This window comes from Desmodus rotundus, chromosome 1, assembly GCF_022682495.2.
Source record: "Desmodus rotundus isolate HL8 chromosome 1, HLdesRot8A.1, whole genome shotgun sequence".
Taxonomy (NCBI): Eukaryota; Metazoa; Chordata; class Mammalia; order Chiroptera; family Phyllostomidae; genus Desmodus; species Desmodus rotundus.
The window spans coordinates 31,415,439-31,431,501 of record NC_071387.1 but is presented as its reverse complement, the minus strand read 5'-3'; the positions used below and the strand labels follow the sequence as shown (position 1 = coordinate 31,431,501).

The 16,063-nt window shown below is 49.9% G+C and overlaps 3 protein-coding genes across 6 annotated transcripts in view; 2 read left to right on the top strand and 1 right to left on the bottom strand.

Moving 5' to 3' along the window:
* Window positions 1-6: 6 nt before the first annotated feature.
* Window positions 7-4,724, top strand: RGP1 (RGP1 homolog, RAB6A GEF complex partner 1). Of its 3 annotated transcripts, none has more exons than XM_053922814.1 (9): window positions 7-117; window positions 665-799; window positions 1,383-1,519; window positions 1,805-1,888; window positions 1,979-2,128; window positions 2,405-2,551; window positions 2,753-2,880; window positions 3,088-3,277; window positions 3,926-4,724. In XM_053922814.1, the coding sequence occupies exons 2-9, from the start codon at window positions 684-686 to the stop codon at window positions 4,147-4,149; spliced, it is 1,176 nt and encodes a 391-aa protein (XP_053778789.1). In that variant the 5' UTR covers window positions 7-117; window positions 665-683; the 3' UTR covers window positions 4,150-4,724. The 3 variants fall into 3 exon arrangements, with proteins under 3 accessions (XP_053778789.1, XP_024415963.1, XP_053778790.1); XM_024560195.3 differs by having other exon boundaries at window positions 14-289; XM_053922815.1 differs by having other exon boundaries at window positions 16-135.
* Window positions 4,269-5,462, bottom strand: MSMP (microseminoprotein, prostate associated). The gene is made up of 3 exons (XM_024560198.3): window positions 5,280-5,462; window positions 4,945-5,053; window positions 4,269-4,556 (listed from the first exon to the last, which is right to left on the bottom strand). The coding sequence occupies exons 1-3, from the start codon at window positions 5,407-5,409 to the stop codon at window positions 4,376-4,378; spliced, it is 420 nt and encodes a 139-aa protein (XP_024415966.2). The 5' UTR covers window positions 5,410-5,462; the 3' UTR covers window positions 4,269-4,375.
* Window positions 4,876-16,063, top strand: part of NPR2 (natriuretic peptide receptor 2) — a 47,172-nt gene continuing 35,984 nt past the window's right edge. The window contains exons 1-2 of one of the 2 annotated variants that reach the window (XM_053922718.2): window positions 4,876-5,022; window positions 6,332-7,887. In XM_053922718.2, the coding sequence (XP_053778693.1) occupies window positions 7,609-7,887 (279 nt within the window). In that variant the 5' untranslated portion in view covers window positions 4,876-5,022; window positions 6,332-7,608. Of the gene's footprint in view, window positions 5,023-5,456; window positions 7,888-16,063 lie in introns of those variants that run through there. The other variant, XM_053922715.2, reaches the window with a different exon arrangement.

Genomic DNA, 16,063 nt, shown 5'->3' with positions numbered 1-16,063 from the left:
GGGGCCGGCCTGGGAGCTCCCGGCAGCCTCCGCAGCGTCCCTGGGTCGCGGCACCAGGTCCCCCAGGGCTGGGCGCCGGGTCCCGCCGGCCGGGGTCTGGGGCTGCGCCCGCGCCAGGTGCCAGGCCGTGGGAAGGTGACCCGAGGCGGCGGGACTCGAGCCCCTTCCGGCCTGGCCGGCCCCGCGCTTCCGGCCGGAAGGGACTCGGTAGGCCGAGGGGGTGGAAGGGAAGTCCCGCCTCTGCTGCGGGCGCCGCCGAGTCCTGGGCCGGTCCTGCGGGGGCGGGCAGGTGAGGGCCTCGGTGTGCCGAGACCCTCAGTTTCCACCTTGCGAAGCGCCCGGGCTGGGGACGCGAAGGGACTGGTGTCTGTGGCCTTGGGCTGGGACGTGGAGCCTTGAGGGGATGGGGGCAGAGGCCGGGCTGGGGGCTCAGGGGGTAGGGGGCTAATCCGGTCCGGAGCAGGGCGGGAGCCTGGGGCCCAGAACGACGCCCTCCCCTGGGCAGCGCTGGCCAGCTGCCCCCCGCCCCACAGCTCCCTACGCCTCCCTGTACCCAGACCTTGGCGCTTCCCTCTGACACCCGGTGCGGAACTCACCCCCAGGCGCCACGCAGCCCCCATCCCCGCCACGGTACTGACTTCGCACCCCCTTTGTTTTCTCCTAGGTCCGGCCCCGGAGCTGCCATGATTGAAGTGGTGGCAGAGCTGAGCCGAGGCCCCGTGTTTCTGGCGGGGGAGGCGCTGGAGTGTGTGGTGACTGTCACTAACCCCCTGCCCCCCACGGCCACTTCTGCATCCAGGTGGGAATGCTGGTCCCGAAGAAGGTGGCCTTTCTGGGCGGAAGCCTGGTGTCTCTAGTGCTAAGCCTGAGCTCAGGTTATGCTGTAGCGACACCGCCACCTTCCTGCGCATTGTGTTGTCATTGTAGGAAGGGGCTGTTTGACAGATGTGGCTGACATCCGACGAACAACCCTCCACTCTCCCTTCCTCCCTCCTCCCCCATTCCCCTTTGTACCCACAGTATACTTGTCTTAGTTTAACTGTCTCTTTTTCTTTTTATTGAATGCATTGGGATGACATCGGTTAATAAAATCCTTAGGTTTTAAGTGTAGAACTGTGATCCATCATCTGTGTATTGTATGGTGTGTTCACCACCCAAAGTCAAGTCTCCTTCCATCACCATTTATCCCCCCTTTACCCTCTCCTACATTCCCCTGCCCCCTTTCCCTCTGGTAAAAAATGGTTTCTTTTGGGGGTTCTGGATTTCCTGATCCTTAAGACAGCCCCCTAACTGTGTTGGCTTCTAGACACGTGGTAGAGTTTGGAAGAGCACTGGTGAAGTCAGGAACTCCCCTCTGATGCCATCTTCACTTCCTTCCGTAGTGAGGCTCTGGCCTGGGCCAGTGCCCAAATCCACTGCCAGTTCCATGCCAGCGAGACTCGAGTAGCGCTGCCTCCCCCAGACTCCAATCAGCCAGATGTTCAGCCTGAGAGCCAGACTGTCCTTCTCCCACACCGAGGTTAGAGATGGGACATTTGCCTTTGGTGGGGATGGAGTATTGGCACAGACGGGTGAAACTTAAATTGTTCCTGCGGGTCTTTAGAGCCTCTGTGACCTGGGGAAATGGGAGAATGTGACTGTTGCTTTGGGGCTGTAAGAATGTTGCTCTCTCACAACAAGGAAAGAGCGGTAATTTACTGCAGGCTGCTGTTTGTTATCAGGGCTCACTGCCCCTACTTGCTGGGCTAGCCTCCTCCAGTGCTGGATAATGGCGTCATCAAACGGCAGTCTTTATCTTTTTTAGGTGAGAGGGGTCAGTGTATCCTTTCCACTCCACCGAAAATCCTATTCTGTGACCTGAGGCTAGACCCTGGAGAGTCCAAATCATGTGAGTGCCGGTCGCCCACCCTTCTAAGGTTCCTGGAGGGAGGACTTCTCTGCCTGCCCCTGGCTGCCCTGACTCCTACTTCCCGACCAGACTCCTACAGCGAAGTGCTGCCCATAGAGGGACCGCCCTCCTTTCGAGGTCAGTCAGTCAAGTATGTCTACAAACTGACCATTGGCTGCCAGCGTGTCAACTCGCCGATCACTTTACTCAGGGTTCCTCTGAGGGTGCTTGTGCTGACTGGTAAGTAAGGGTTCCTGGAGGGAAGGGCTAAGAAGGAGCCTCACCGAAGCAGAAATGATCCTGAGAGATCTTGTGAGAGGGGCTAGAAGGAAGCTTCCTGGTCTCAGTGAAGGTGTGAGGGAGTTGTGGGGGGAGGGTCCTGGAGACAGGTGGAGGTGTGTACCTCAGCTGTGGCTTCCCATACCTGCAGCCCTCTCAGGTTGGAGTCTAAAACCTAATCTCTCCTCTTTCCTCCGTTCCCTCCCAGCACTACTTCTCTACTTAATCTCTCTCTAGGCCTTCAAGATGTCCGGTTTCCCCAGGATGAGGCTGTAGCCCCATCCAGTCCATTCTTGGAGGAGGACGAAGGTGGGAAGAAGGATTCGTGGCTAGCTGAGCTGGCTGGGGAGCGCCTCATGGCTGCCACATCCTGCCGCAGCCTCCGTGAGAATCCTTTCAAAATTGTCCCACTCCATCCTTAGTATTCCTGTCAGAGGCAGGTCCTCCTAACTGCCACGTACTTCTGAGGACCCACTGATACCTCACCCCAGAGTATAAAGAAAAGCCCCACTTTTGGACTCCGGCTCCCAGCCCTAGGCATTCTTCATTGTGGACTCTGGGTTCACAGTGTCTCATTTTCCCCAGATCTATACAATATCAGTGACGGCCGAGGAAAAGTGGGGACATTTGGCATCTTCAAATCTGTATACAGACTTGGCGAGGACGTGGTGGGGACCTTAAACTTAGGGGAAGGAACTGTAGCCTGTTTGCAGGTGAGAAGGGAGAGGGGCTTTTGGGATACTGGGCCAGAAGGGCTAGACTAGCAGAAGGGCCTGCATAAAGAGGGGTGGTATGCAAAAGTGGGGAGGGGGTTCACTGGGAGTCTCTTTCTTTGGTAAAGCAGGTGGAGGTTGGGCTGCCTTCTCACTTAGAGTCAGCACTCCCCAAGGCCTGCTAGCACACACTTTTCTTGCTCCCAGTTTTCAGTAAGCTTACAGACCGAGGAGCGTGTACAGCCTGAGTACCAGCGGCGCCGAGGGGCAGGGGGTGCCCCCTCTGTGTCCCATGTGACTCATGCCCGACACCAGGAGTCCTGCCTACATACAACCAGAACAAGCTTCTCCCTCCCCATCCCTCTCAGCTCCACCCCAGGCTTCTGCACAGCCATTGGTAAGACTTTGACCACTGCTGGTGGAGGGGGAGGTGGGGGGAGTAAAATACGGTGCTTAGGTAGCGGGTAACCCATCCTGAGTCCTAACACTCTCACTGACATACCCACGTCCAGTCTCTGACCATCAACACTTTCTCAGATCTTCAACCTGTGGCCTAGATGAGTTGAGTCCGGAACTCTTTAAGAGCTTTGCAGACTCCTTCCCTGCCCCTTCCCACTGGGACCCTGTAATCCGCTGACCTCCGATTTCCCAGCACCTTTACTTCTGGCTACCAAGTCTCCACTGTTTCCTGCTTGGGTTATGTTCTTTTTTTTTTTCTTTTCTTTTTTTAATTTTAATTTTGTATTGTTATTCAATTACAGTTGTGTGCCTTTTCTCCCCATCCCTCCACCCCACCCCAGGGGTTATGTTCTTGACACTGCCGTTCTTGTTGTCACTTTCCTGGTTAGTGCACTAGATTTTGTTGTCACTTTCCTGGTTAGTGCACTAGATTTCTTCGGAGAAACCCTTGATCCTAGTTCCCTGTCCTGAGACTCCTCTGCCTCTTTCCGAATACAGGGTTTTGCTCATTTGCTAACCACATCCTCTCAGGCTTTAATTCTGGCTTCTAATGCCTCTGCCTATGTCTTTTTTTTTCCCCCCACAGTGTCCCTAAAGTGGCGGTTGCATTTTGAATTTGTAACATCCCGAGAACCAGGTTTGGTGCTCCTGCCTCCTAGGGAACAGCCCGAGCCTGTCACCTGGACAGGGCCTGAGCAAGTGCCTGTAGACACCTTCAGCTGGGACCTCCCCATCAAGGTGCTGCCTACAAGCCCAACCCTGGCCTCATATGCAGCCCCAGGCCCCAGCACCAGCACCATAACCATCTGAAGCGGGCTCACCGCAGCACTACTTTCTTCAGGACACTGAGCACTCAGCACCTGGGCTCTGCTAGGGCCCAGTTTGTTTCCACCTGGGGCCCAGTGGCATGGACAATGAGAAGCAGGCTTTCAGCTATAGCATTAATTTATTTATTCAGAATAAATTGGCAGCTGCTAGTGGTTTCCCTGGAAGTGGCGGCAGCAGTGGCAGTCAGCAGAAGGGTGATCAGTTAAGTTTAGCTGGAGTGGGGAGCAGGAGCCCCAGGAACAGGGGTGTTAGCTGAGCCCCACTCTGGGTCAGGCCCTCCCCCTTTGCAGGGCAGCCGAGGGTCAGATTTTTGCACCAGGGAGAACTGGCATGTTCCTGCCTCCTGTCGTACCTCACACTCAGCAGGGAAGTCGATGGGATGCTGGGACCTGGGGAACCAAAGGATGGGGAAGGAGTCAGCATGGTGAAGGGCCATCTTTGTCATCCCCCCCGCCACACACACATTCCCTCTTTCTCAGCATTCCTCCCATATCTCTGTTAGTGCTCCCTTGGTCCCCCTAAGTAAATTCTCACCTACCAGAGATGGATTTCCTTCATTTCATAGCAGGAATGTTTTTTCTCTGGACCCACCCCTACCTCCCTCACTTTGTAGCCTGGAGCCTTCTCTCTCACACTCTTTTTGGTACCTTCAGGTTCGGCCAGCCTCATATTGCCATGCTGTTCTGTTCTAACATGGCAGCAACCTAGTCATGCCTTGGCCGTCTCTCAATCACTCACATCAGAGCCATTCTCTCTGGGCCATTTTTGGTCACTCACGTGTCACAGCAGCCCACACCGACAGGATGCAGACAGGTGCAGTGGAAACAGTCCTTGCGGAGCCAAGACTCACCCAGGGTAAAATACTTCCCTTCATAGTGGCAGGGGGCTGGGGAAGAACAGGAAATGTTAATTTGTAGGGGAGTGGTGGTGGCCGAGGGAATCACCCTGGAGTAGGAGAGTTCAGTGCACACTACCCCCATACTTCGTCTCTCCTGGTCCTGAGCTGGAGGCAGTCTGGGTATTCGGACGTAGGATCACCTTTAAGGCCCCCTCCTCCCAGTGAATGCCCTCTGCTCCTTGGACTTTCCCAATGCCTCACCCAGCAGCTTTACCTTGAGCTTGGAAGTAGCACTTGCTGTAGACTCCTGGGTGCTGGAGGAGCAGAGATATCACCAAGCAGTTGATCCCCCAGCCTCTCAGGATCCCCTTAGTCTGTCCAGCCCAGAGCATTCTCAGGGCCATTCCTGTCGCACAGCCTTTGCAGACTCTTCTCAGCTTCTGTCCAGGCTACTCTGGTCTTGTCTCCTTGGCTTTTCTTTCTTCTCTCTGTGAGTCTAAGTTTCTGTCTTTTCCCCTGGGCTCCTGTCTCACACCATCTCCTGCCCTCTGCTCTCCCGGGCTTGGAGATGCTTATAAAGTGAGGACCCTGGCCCCCTGCTGAGTAGAGCTGGAAAAGCTGTAACTCTGTTTCCTGGGGTGAGGGCATGAAAACAAGAGGTCCAACTTTAACAAGCTGTGAGAGCTGATTCATGCTCCTGCATAGCTAGGGGGAGGGAGGTGGCCATGGAAGGGGCACTGGACTGGGCACTTCCCCAGCAAGGAGGTGGGAGGGGTGAGGGCCCCCAGGTGGTCCCCAAATCTCTTCTCTGACCTGGAGAGGAGGAAGCATTCCACCTTCCCCACCCCCACCCCACAATGCCGCACACACTCTCTCCAGGGGTGGATATGCTGGGATCCTTGCCTGGACCGGAGGGAGGCATTTCCTGGGGATGGCTAATCCTGTGCCCCAGCCAAACAAACCCAGGAGCTGCTGTCGGGTGCGAAGGCCAGAGGCTGCAGGAGAGTGAACAGGCACCTGGGGTGGAGAACGTTTCCCTCAGGCCCTAGGGCAGGGTCTCCCGGCAGTATCTTAGAGACATGGCTGCCCCTCAGAGAGGTGGGGTGGGATGTCTCTTCCACAGCCACCCAGAGCGGGTTCACCGGAGACATACAGCAAGATCCACAATCTCCCTGTATCTGGGGTGGTTCTTTTAAAGAGGAACATCTCTAAATGCTCGAACCATATGAGATGCTCCAGTTTCCCAGAGGTCCCCCCTTTCCTGTACATTATGGAATGAGGATTTAGGAATCGATCCTTTGACATCCTCTTTTGGGTTTCCTGCAGGTTCTGGAGAACCCCAAGATGGGTGATTAAGAGCAGAGGTTGCAGAGTCAGACCACTTGGATTCAGATCCTTAAGAGCTGTGTGACTTTGGGCAAGTTACTTCATCTCTCCAAACCTGTTTCCTTATCTATAAGTTGGGGCAATAATACTCAAAGGGTTGTTAAGAGAATTAAATTAGACAATGCATGTCATCTGTCCCCAACACACAGCCCTGAGAAAATATTAGCCACTATGGTTAGTGTTAGAGCTCAGAGACAGAATGGGTAGACAGACGTTCCTTTTAATGGCGCTGAGGTTCTGCTACCTCCTGGCGTAGACTCCTGTCCCTTTCACACTTAAGCTCCATGTCATCTCTGCCACCTCCTTCAGCAACTACTTCCAGGAGCATTTTGGTTTTGGTTCTTGTATCCTTGAAATTCTGAATGTTTGGTTTGAGAAAACTGTTGCTGATAAAACTCCTTTCCCTAAGCCAGTACCCTTACCTCTACGCTGGGAAGAGGTCATCATCTTCTTACCATCCTTCCAGCTTACTCTAGGAGTCCTGCTTTTTCTCGTGGATTTTGATCCAGTTCTTCCCGTCCTCACTCATGCAAACTCTTAAGTTCTTTCTGATAACTCTAAGGCTGGCCACCTCTTTGGTATTAATGGACCCTGGCTAAACTGTTTTTTTGTTTTGTTTTTGTTTTTGTTTTTTCATTTTTCCACACTCCAAGAGATCCCTGTTCCAAGTATTCCCCTCCTACCTACAAGGCCAATCACTTTGGCATGTAGTTTATTTTTCCTTCCAGGTCTCCAGTCCCCTTTCCTCCAAGTCCTGGCCAGTGTGGCTCAGTTGGGCTGCACATGGTCCCGCAGGTGAAAAGGTGGCAGGTTCAGTTCCTGGTCAGGGCATATCTGAGGTACCCAGGTTGTGGATTTGATCCTCAGTTAAGGCATATATGAGAAGGCAGCCTTCTTGGTGTTTATCTCTCACATCTCTCTCTCAAAAGCAATGGAAAAAAATATCCTTGGGTAAGGATTTAAAGAAAACCCATTTCCTCCAAGACTGCCATTCCCTGTCACCCAGTGGGTCGATGGATACAACTGCTCCGAGAGGGCTGACTGGTAGTGCCACCCGCCTCCCCCCTCTTCACAGTTCTGGAGCAGCTCCTCAGTCCACCTCAGACTCCCTGGCTTTTTTCTTCCAAAGGGACAGCATAAGTGGAAGGAGCTGCAGATTGCCGCACATTCACCCTAGTCGGGTCTGACGCCCTTTCTACGTTAGGAGAGTGTCAGAAATGGGGAAAAAGTCGCGGCTGAAGCAGGGTGCCCTGAGGTCGGCCGGCATGGGGGAGGCAGGGACTTGCACTGCTCTCCTGGCTGGAGCAGGTGGATTGGAAGGCCCGTCTGCCACGCGGGCCCGGAAGCCTTGTCGGTGGTCAGTAGCTCTGCAGCTGCATTTCTGCAGGAGGGGCAACCTGGAAGTCTGGGCGATAGTGGGAGCTGGTGAGCGCGAAGGTGGTGGCGGTGATGCTGGAAAGCAAAGGCGTCCCGGTGGAGACTGGGATTGGCGCGAGGTAATGGGGCAGAAGTGAGAGCTGTCTGTGATGATGGTGAGATAGGGAGGAGTAGGGGTCTCGGGAAGAAAAGCTGGGGCTGAGCCAAGCTCCCTCCCAGAAGCATGGAGATAGGTATTGCTTGAACCCACTTCCATGCCTGTTGGTGTGAGCGCGTGAATCTGTGTAGCTTTTGGGGGCTGGAGGCCCAGGTTCAGAGCGTGTGTGCGCGGTGCAGTGTCCGTGCTTAGGGCTCAGCCCCATGATTTCTGGGGCCTCGGAGATGCCAGTTGCGGGGGCTGCATCGTTTGGCGCGGGGGTGGTTGGCGCACACCGCCTGCACGGGGACAGAAAACATCCGCCGGAGGCCCGGCCGGGCGACGCTCCAGCGGCGAGTGCTGGGCAGGTGCGCGCGGCGAGGAAGTGAGCGCATTCCGGCCCCCAGCCGCCGACCCGCCCTCCGGTGAGTCACCGCTGACCCCCACCGTCTTGGCCGGATAGGAAGGATTGGCTGCAGCCTCGGGGAGATTTGGAGGGCTGGAGCTCCAAGAGGGGTGGTCGGGCGGGCTGCGGGGAACACCGGGAGGGTGGTGGAAACCCCCGAGAGAGTTAGGGGTGGAGGGACTGAGCGGCCCAGTCCTGGTTTTGCCCCGGGTGGGGAAGATCTAGAGGCCGAACGCAGAGCTTGTGCCTTGAATGTAGGAGGCAGAAGCGAGACCGTGGGAGAACATCGTGGAACAGGGAGAAGGCCCCCGCGTGGGGAGGGCAAGGGGCCTGAGCAAAACCGGGGTCCGAGCCCAGGAGGCCCAGGAAGGGGAGGGTGGGTGGCGAGGCTGCGGAGACAGCACAGCGGGGACTGGCGGCCCGCGGGACGGCCCCTGGCCCACATAGGCCTTGGCCAGCCGGAGCCTGTGGGTGCAAGGAGACTTTCATGTCAGGCAGGGAAGTGGGGATGGCCAGCCCCCTCGAGATAAAGTCAGTCCAGAGGCCTGTGCACTGGGAGAGCAAAGAGCACGTTTAGGGAGTAGGGGAGTGAGGGTTATTTGGGCACAGTCGAGGCGGGGTCGTTAAAGGCTTTGAATGCCGGTGTGAGGAATAAGGATTTGGTCTCTGCGCAGGAGGAGGAAGTGGCTGAAAGGCCAGGTTACCTGTGTGCAGCATTACTGCCTGTCATTCAGTCTGTGAAGAAAACGAGACGTTGATTTGCCAATTTTTATAGTCATTTAAAATTGCATGACCACATTTATCTAACAATTTAATTCTGTTGAATTTTTAAAAAGACAAATTGAAAAAATCTGATTCCATATTCGATTTAAAAACCAAAGTGAGGCTATCAAGATGAGTTTACATAGCGTTGTCTTTTCCTTTGTCTTGCCTCCATTTTCCCCTCACTGATTTGACTGGATTCTGCGTGGTTAGTGTCTCCATTTACTGTATCAGTAGCCTACACTAATAGTTTTCCTCTTCCTCATATTATGGTCTTTATTAATTTCGTTCTGTGCAGCCCTTTAACCTGCCCTGTGTATCCTGAACCAAGTAAAACATTTTTTGTGATGGGGGCACTGGGCTCCAGTGTACAAAGACAAGTAACTCAGTTTCACCATATGTGTTAGGTTACTTACTATCTTCTGTGGGTTTGGATGTAGCTATAAAGTTTCCATATTTACCCTGTGTCTCATAAAGAGAGAAAGCTTGAGCTGTTTTATTCACGATAGTATTTCTACAACACAGCAATTTCTAAGTCTAATTTCTCTTCTAAAATCAACTCTAAAGTGGTATTTGGTACTTGTCTCAGAAACTCAATCTAATTCTATGATTACCTTTATCATTTATGATCTCTGGGGCCGACGGCCATGACAAGGATTAGGGTCTTTGTAATTTATGTTAAAAATCCTTAAACCCTGCACTTGCCTTTGGCCCCCAAAAAGAAAATCTGGGTCAGTTAATTAAAAAAAAATTACTGCTTTGGGCCCAGTTGCTTTCTCCTGTGCTGTTTCAGCTCCAGCCCTACCTTATTCCCAGTGGCCTTTGCCTTCATTCCTTCTTTGCTCTGCTGGGCATCTTTAGAGGAAAACTTCACACCAACTTCCTCTACTATAAATTCTCCCTCCCCTCAACTCTACACTTCTCTTTGCCAACATACACCACTGCTTCTTCACTGATTTTTTTTTTTTTTTTTTTTTAAGCTCACAGCCCTTGCTGGCTCTTTTCCATCTCTAACACTCTCTTGTTGAAATCTTTTTTCCCCCTCCTTTCTCTTTGGGAAGACCTCAGGTTTTAAAAAGGTTATGCTTTATTTATTCTGCATGATCCACTTCTGTCTTTTTTCCTCTTCTATCAACTTTTTCGTATTCTGGGCTCTTTCTGAATTCTATTATGCTTGCTTTCACCAAAGCTTCAGCCTTCCCTTTGGGATTAAACATTCTTCCTCTACATATAGCAAAAGATACTTATGTTTTCATTATTTTTCCTACAAGAAAAGAAGTTTTCAAATTCACATCCACTTAGTCCCTTCTTCCCACATTGTGCATCCAAAAGCGTGACATGACCATTATTGTAAAGCCTGCTGAGTGTGACCACTTGAGCTTGGTGTTGGACTAGGCACTTAACAGTGAATTTCATAATCTTAGTCTCAGATCCTGAATGCTTGCCAACAGCAGTGTTAGCGCATGTGTGTGCGTGAGTGTTCTCACGTACGCCCGCACACAGTCTACAATGCATGGATAATAGAACCGGAAGTCTATATGAATATGAATGAATATGAATATGTATTTACTACATTACATTCGAATTAGGCCAAATACACTTTGGAGTAGAAGATAAGGATGGTTGGTGAATTTACAGCTAGGGTAGAAGTCTGGCATTCTGTATTCAGACTGGTGAAGGATGAGGGGAGAGCGGTTCCTGTGGAGATGAAGAGACCTCATGAAAGAGGCTGAGTTTCAGGAGCCGAGAGAGACAAGGCTGCGGCAAACGGCAGGTGGATGGAATGGCGGGGCCAGCGTTTCACGACCATACAGTTGCTGCACCCAAACAGCCCAACATTCTCTCTGGCGGAGATTATAAAAGATTCTATGGTTGTACTGATTTCAACTATAGTCAAGTTGCCCTTGAAAACCCACGTTGAAGCTTTCCTACTGATCTCAGTGCCTCCGGAACAACTCTCACCAAACTTTTCTGCATCTTTTCTGCTTACAAATTATTGCATTCATGAAGGCCTTACCACTCACCACCAATAATTAACCCTCCCTAATTTTGACTAAATTCCCTATCTATTTATTTGCTTTTATTTTTCCTGCCTGCTCCACAATCTACTTATTGTAGTAGTGACTTTTAAAAGTCTATTGATGAGACTCTCACTTTATCTCATTTGTAAGTTGCTCTTTTCTAAAAATTGTAGACTCAAAACTGCCTGTTATAGATAGGCAGAAGGCATCTAGTTACCTCTGAAAAATGATCGAGCAGGTTTTGCTCGACTGTCTCTCTGGAATGGAATGGGTTGCTTCCTCTCACAGTGGAGGTTGCTGATTCCACTGTCCTATAGCTTTAGTTATTAGAGAGTCGTTAAGCTGGTATCTGTCTCGCTGTAACGTCTCATATTTTCCGTCAGTTTTGCTCTTTGAAACAATATGGAAGAGATCTACTTCTTTTTCAGTGTAACAGCTCTCTAAAGGCTTGAAGAGGGTTTGCCTTTCGTTAGCTTATTTGTCGAAGCTCTTTGTTTTCTCCAGCGCTGTCCAATAGAACTTTCTGCAGTGATGGAAACCTTCTCTGTCTGTCCTGTGTAGCCGTTCGCTCCCAGCCACTGGGGGCTATGGAGCACTGGACATGTGGCTAGTGTGACCGAGAAACAGAATTCAAATTTTATTTAATGTTAATTAATTTACATTTAAATAGCCAGATGAGATGAGTGACTCTTGTGTTAGCCAGTTCTGAAAACTCTGGGACTTAGGACCTTGTGACGTGGCTGTCTTTTGGCTGTTCCAAAAAAACACATAGTCGCCTCAAACACAGTAAAACCCTGCATAACTGGGGCCTCCATCTGTTTGGAGGCCGGTCTTACTTGTTGTCACAACTGAGAAAAAACCCCAACCCAACCCCCAGGGTCCTGACAGTAATGCCAGTTTTTATTGAAGTTTTCTTAGAAGGGGTAGAAGATGAAAGTTTTAGCTCCCATAACTCAAAACAAAACTTAAAAAAGTTCCTCATTTAATATCTTTCTTTCTTCCCCTAAGAGACAGAGTCCCTAAAGTCCCTCCCCTTACAGTGGCTGCCACCCCCCCCTTCTCTTTTCTCTTCTTTCTCACAAACAACTTTCCTCCTCTTTGAGTACCACTTCCGCTCCCCACTCCTCCTCAGCAGAGTTCTTAGGTGTGCTCCTGTCTCTCCCACTCCCCTTGCCTTTCGTTAGCTCTGCCCAGGAAAACCAAGGAACTTTTCCTGGACCCATCTTTCTTGGGGGTGATTACAGCTAGAAAGTCATAAATCACTTTTTTCCCCTTCTTCATACAATTAATTCGTAACCTACTTCTAGGAGTCCCCTCATTTTCTTTTCTTATTGTTACTGCAGAGTCTTTGACATTCTTTTGCAGAAGTTTCTCTACCATCTTTTCATTCCAGATCTATGACTGGCAAACCCTAAAGCTACTTCTTCACCCTTCCTTTATCTCTTTGTCTTTCAATGTTGTTTTTCTTTTCTTCCTGCTTAATATGTTATTTGCAATAAGTTTATCGTCCCCTTACCAGGCTTCTACATATGAAGAAGCTGCATCCACTGGGGGGGAGCAGCCTTCCTTCCCCAGGGCTGCCACCCAGCGCTGCACCCTCTCTTGTTTCGCCTTCTGCTCACCGCTGTTGTCTGTGCCTGCCTCCCTGATTGTCTCTTCTCACCTCCATATCCATCTCTTCAATAACATTCACTATTTTTAAAGAAAATTACTTAGGGGGTCTCATTTTCCCCCCAGGGGATCTCTTGTAAGTCTGTACTGTGGCATAAGACTGTGTAGGTAGCATTAGTTTCTGTGGATTGGGGGGTTTGAGGGGCAGAATAACCTCTCAACCCTGGCACTCACGTTGTGGGCTGGACAGTGTTTGTTGGGTGGGGGGAGCTGTCCTGTGCAAGGTAGGATGTTTAGCAGCCTCCCTGGCCTCTACCCACTAGGTTTCAGGGGAACCTTTTCAGTTTTGACGAACCAAAATATCTCCAGGCATTGCCAGATGGGCCCGGGGGGCAATATTTCTCCACGGTCGCCCCTTGTCGGGAACTACTGTTCTAGAATGTCACCTTTCTGAAATTGATAGATGGTTATACTTTTCCTCCCAATTATAGATTTGTTTGCTTAGCCTGGATTTTCCAAAGTGTGGTCCTTGTCTTACTTGGTAGGAGGTAGTGTCTTAAAATTGCAGGTTCCTGATTTCATCCTAGACCTACTGAATCAGAAATGCTGGAAGTGGAATCTGAAAATCAAATTTTTACAAGACAGTACCCCCAGCCCCTCCCCAAATAGGTAATTTTTATGCCCTAGGCTTGACCCTCCTGTGGCATAAGTGCTGCATTGCCCACATTTTTTTCCCTGCAAGTCTTCCTGGTGCTCCAGCTTTGCTTCCGCTCTTGGCCTCTTGATGCCAACACAAATAGGGAGGCCTCAGGTTACCAGGACAACTGGAGCACAGGAAACCGTAAAGGCTCAGCGCTCCTACAAGGCATCCCAGGTTGCGGCTCTGCCCGCTTGCTTTCTCCTCAGGGACACAGTCACACTTCCTACTGCCCGTTCGCAAACCACCCAGAGTGGCAGATACCTAGACCCAAGGCACGGACCGTGCTTTTGCAGACCTGGTAGTGGAATATGGAGTTGGTGGGATGAAGAATGGTGAACGAAGCTTTCTTACACTGATATTCCATGTTACCTCGGTGATAACTGAATTTTGTATTGGTGAGAATTATATTCCCCTGAGAGCTGATAAGATTATGAGGCCGTAGCATCATTTATCTGGCTTCATTGGACCTTGAGTCTTGGATCTCTTTGGATCCTGGTTAGATTTTTTTACAGTTTGCTTTGGGTCGAAAGATTTAGCAATCTACTTCTGATTCCCTCGGAGTAGCTCATGTTTAGCAAGAAAAGAATAACTAACATGTAATGAATTTGGGCTCTATTTACATTTCATTGCAAAGCTAGACATTTATTTTAAGGAAGATCATCTGGTTTGATGAAGTCTTTAAAGCCATGAATAAATGAAAATCTACTTGCTCCTAGATGCTTAGAAAATGTTGAATTGATCCAAAACCAGAGCAGGCCACCTCCGTGGAACATTCATGGCAAGCCAGGGCAAGAGAGAATAAAGGGTAATAAGGCAGACTTGATAGCTTTTTTCAAACAGTTGAAAGAAAGACTGTCCTGTGGAAGAGTGGTTAGATTTTTTGGTTTAGTTCCAGAGGTGGAATATGGACCTTTTTTTCAGATGACAGTTGGGGCGGGGGTGGGGGGTGGGGGGCAGATTTTGGCTTAATAACGAAGAACATTTGAATAGTTAGAGGACCTCAAATTGGAATGAGTTGAATTGTTGGGCAGTGGGTTATTTGTGATTGAATTGTTTATACAGAGGTTAGATTACCATTTGCCCAAAGTTTGGATGAGGTTTTGGATGTTAACTTGAGTTTGGCCTATAAGAAGCAGGCAAATTTATTGGAAGTAATTCATCCTTGCTATTATATGATTTTGTGGCAACTATTAACGTCATTGCTATTTACCTAGGCACCTCTGCCCGCTTTACCCCCTTGAGTCATTGAATATTAGAGTTGGTAGCAGAGTCTTTAGAAATTTCTCAAATGTTCCCTAGTCCTCTGGAGATTCCCCAAGAATGCCTGGTGGCTGGAGGTGAAATTAAGGAGAGCTGGTGCTCTGAGCCCATTAGCCATGCTTCATCAAGAACAATCTTGCTTCTTACAATTTTTTCAGGAGAAAAAAGTGTTCTTATGAAAAGTAACCTTACAGACCCTGATATTCCAAGTTCTTCATTTCATTGACATGCAAGCTGAGATATGGAGCAGGGAGGTGCCTTGCTGAAAGGTCACATAGCTAATAGATTTCAGAGTTCAAATTCAAATCAAGCTCTTCTAGTTCCAATCCTTTGCTGTCCAGTCTCCTAGTCTACCTTCTTCTAATTCAGTAAAAGTTTCTCTCCATTTCACTGGCCGTGACTGCAGTCCAGAATTTATTTCTTCAGCCCTCCGATTCCCTGGCAGCTGCGGAACTAGTCTCCTGCTACCCGGTCTCTCCTTCTTCTGATGTGTGTCATGTACACTGTTGCTGTGCTACTCTGCGAGCAACGTTGTCTTCAACATGAGCTTCCTCTACACAAGAACCTGCCCAGTATTGCCTAGAAGAACTTTCCAGCCTAACACATTGTTAACATTCTTTAGGATCTTCATTGTTCAGCTGAACTTGAGTCCAAATCATCCTATTATTGGTAATTAATGGGCTATACAATAATAAGATTCAGTGAGTAGCACCCTACCCCTAGACTCCAACTTTGGCAGGATTTTTATGTGTACAGTTTTAATCAGGGATGATGAGAAGATACAAAAGAAATAGAAGATCACATCTTATGAAAAGTTTTATAGCAATGTGTTTAATATAATCCTATTTGTAGTACACTTACATGCATTTTTTAAAACAAGAATGAGATGTATAGAAATTGCCTGGAAGAAAACACACCAAATTGGTAACCGATAATTCACTCTGATAAGGGAGATTGAGAAAGGAAAGAGGATAGGGGAGGAAGCGGGGTACTTAAAATATTTATTTCTCCACTTAGGAGAGCCTCACAGGATGGAAGGGAAACCTAAGGAACCAGGATTGGGACTGACAGAGAAGGAACTGCCTGACTGTCTTGTCTGGCTCCACAGCAAACCATTTCTTTGCCTCTCCAGTCACTCAGCTGAAGGAGTCAAGTCCCAGGAAATCATTTGATTGGTGGAGCTTAAGTCAAGAGGCATAGATGGCTCTGTCTGGATGTGGGAAGAAAGGATCTGGGAAAGGAGCCCCAAGGGAAACGCCTTGGTTTCTGTCAAGGGACGGCAAGCATTTGAGTTTACTCTCCCAACAGGTTGTACCCAGAGCGGCAGAGTTAGTTCCCTGAAAGAGGACGTCAGAGTACTCTTAGAGGGAGGCATGGATGCTGGAAACTACAAATGACA

Coding starts and splice junctions, on each gene's coding strand:
- RGP1 (XM_053922814.1), top strand. CDS start 684: ATGATTGAAGTGGTGGCAGAGCTGAGCCGAGGCCCCGTGTTTCTGGCG. Junction 800..1,382: donor ACGGCCACTTCTGCATCCAG/GTGGGAATGCTG, acceptor TTCCTTCCGTAG/TGAGGCTCTGGCCTGGGCCA. Junction 1,889..1,978: donor CCCTGGAGAGTCCAAATCAT/GTGAGTGCCGGT, acceptor CTTCCCGACCAG/ACTCCTACAGCGAAGTGCTG.
- MSMP (XM_024560198.3), bottom strand. CDS start 5,409: ATGGCCCTGAGAATGCTCTGGGCTGGACAGACTAAGGGGATCCTGAGA. Junction 5,054..5,279: donor GTGCTACTTCCAAGCTCAAG/GTAAAGCTGCTG, acceptor GTTCTTCCCCAG/CCCCCTGCCACTATGAAGGG. Junction 4,557..4,944: donor GGTGTGGGCTGCTGTGACAC/GTGAGTGACCAA, acceptor TTGGTTCCCCAG/GTCCCAGCATCCCATCGACT.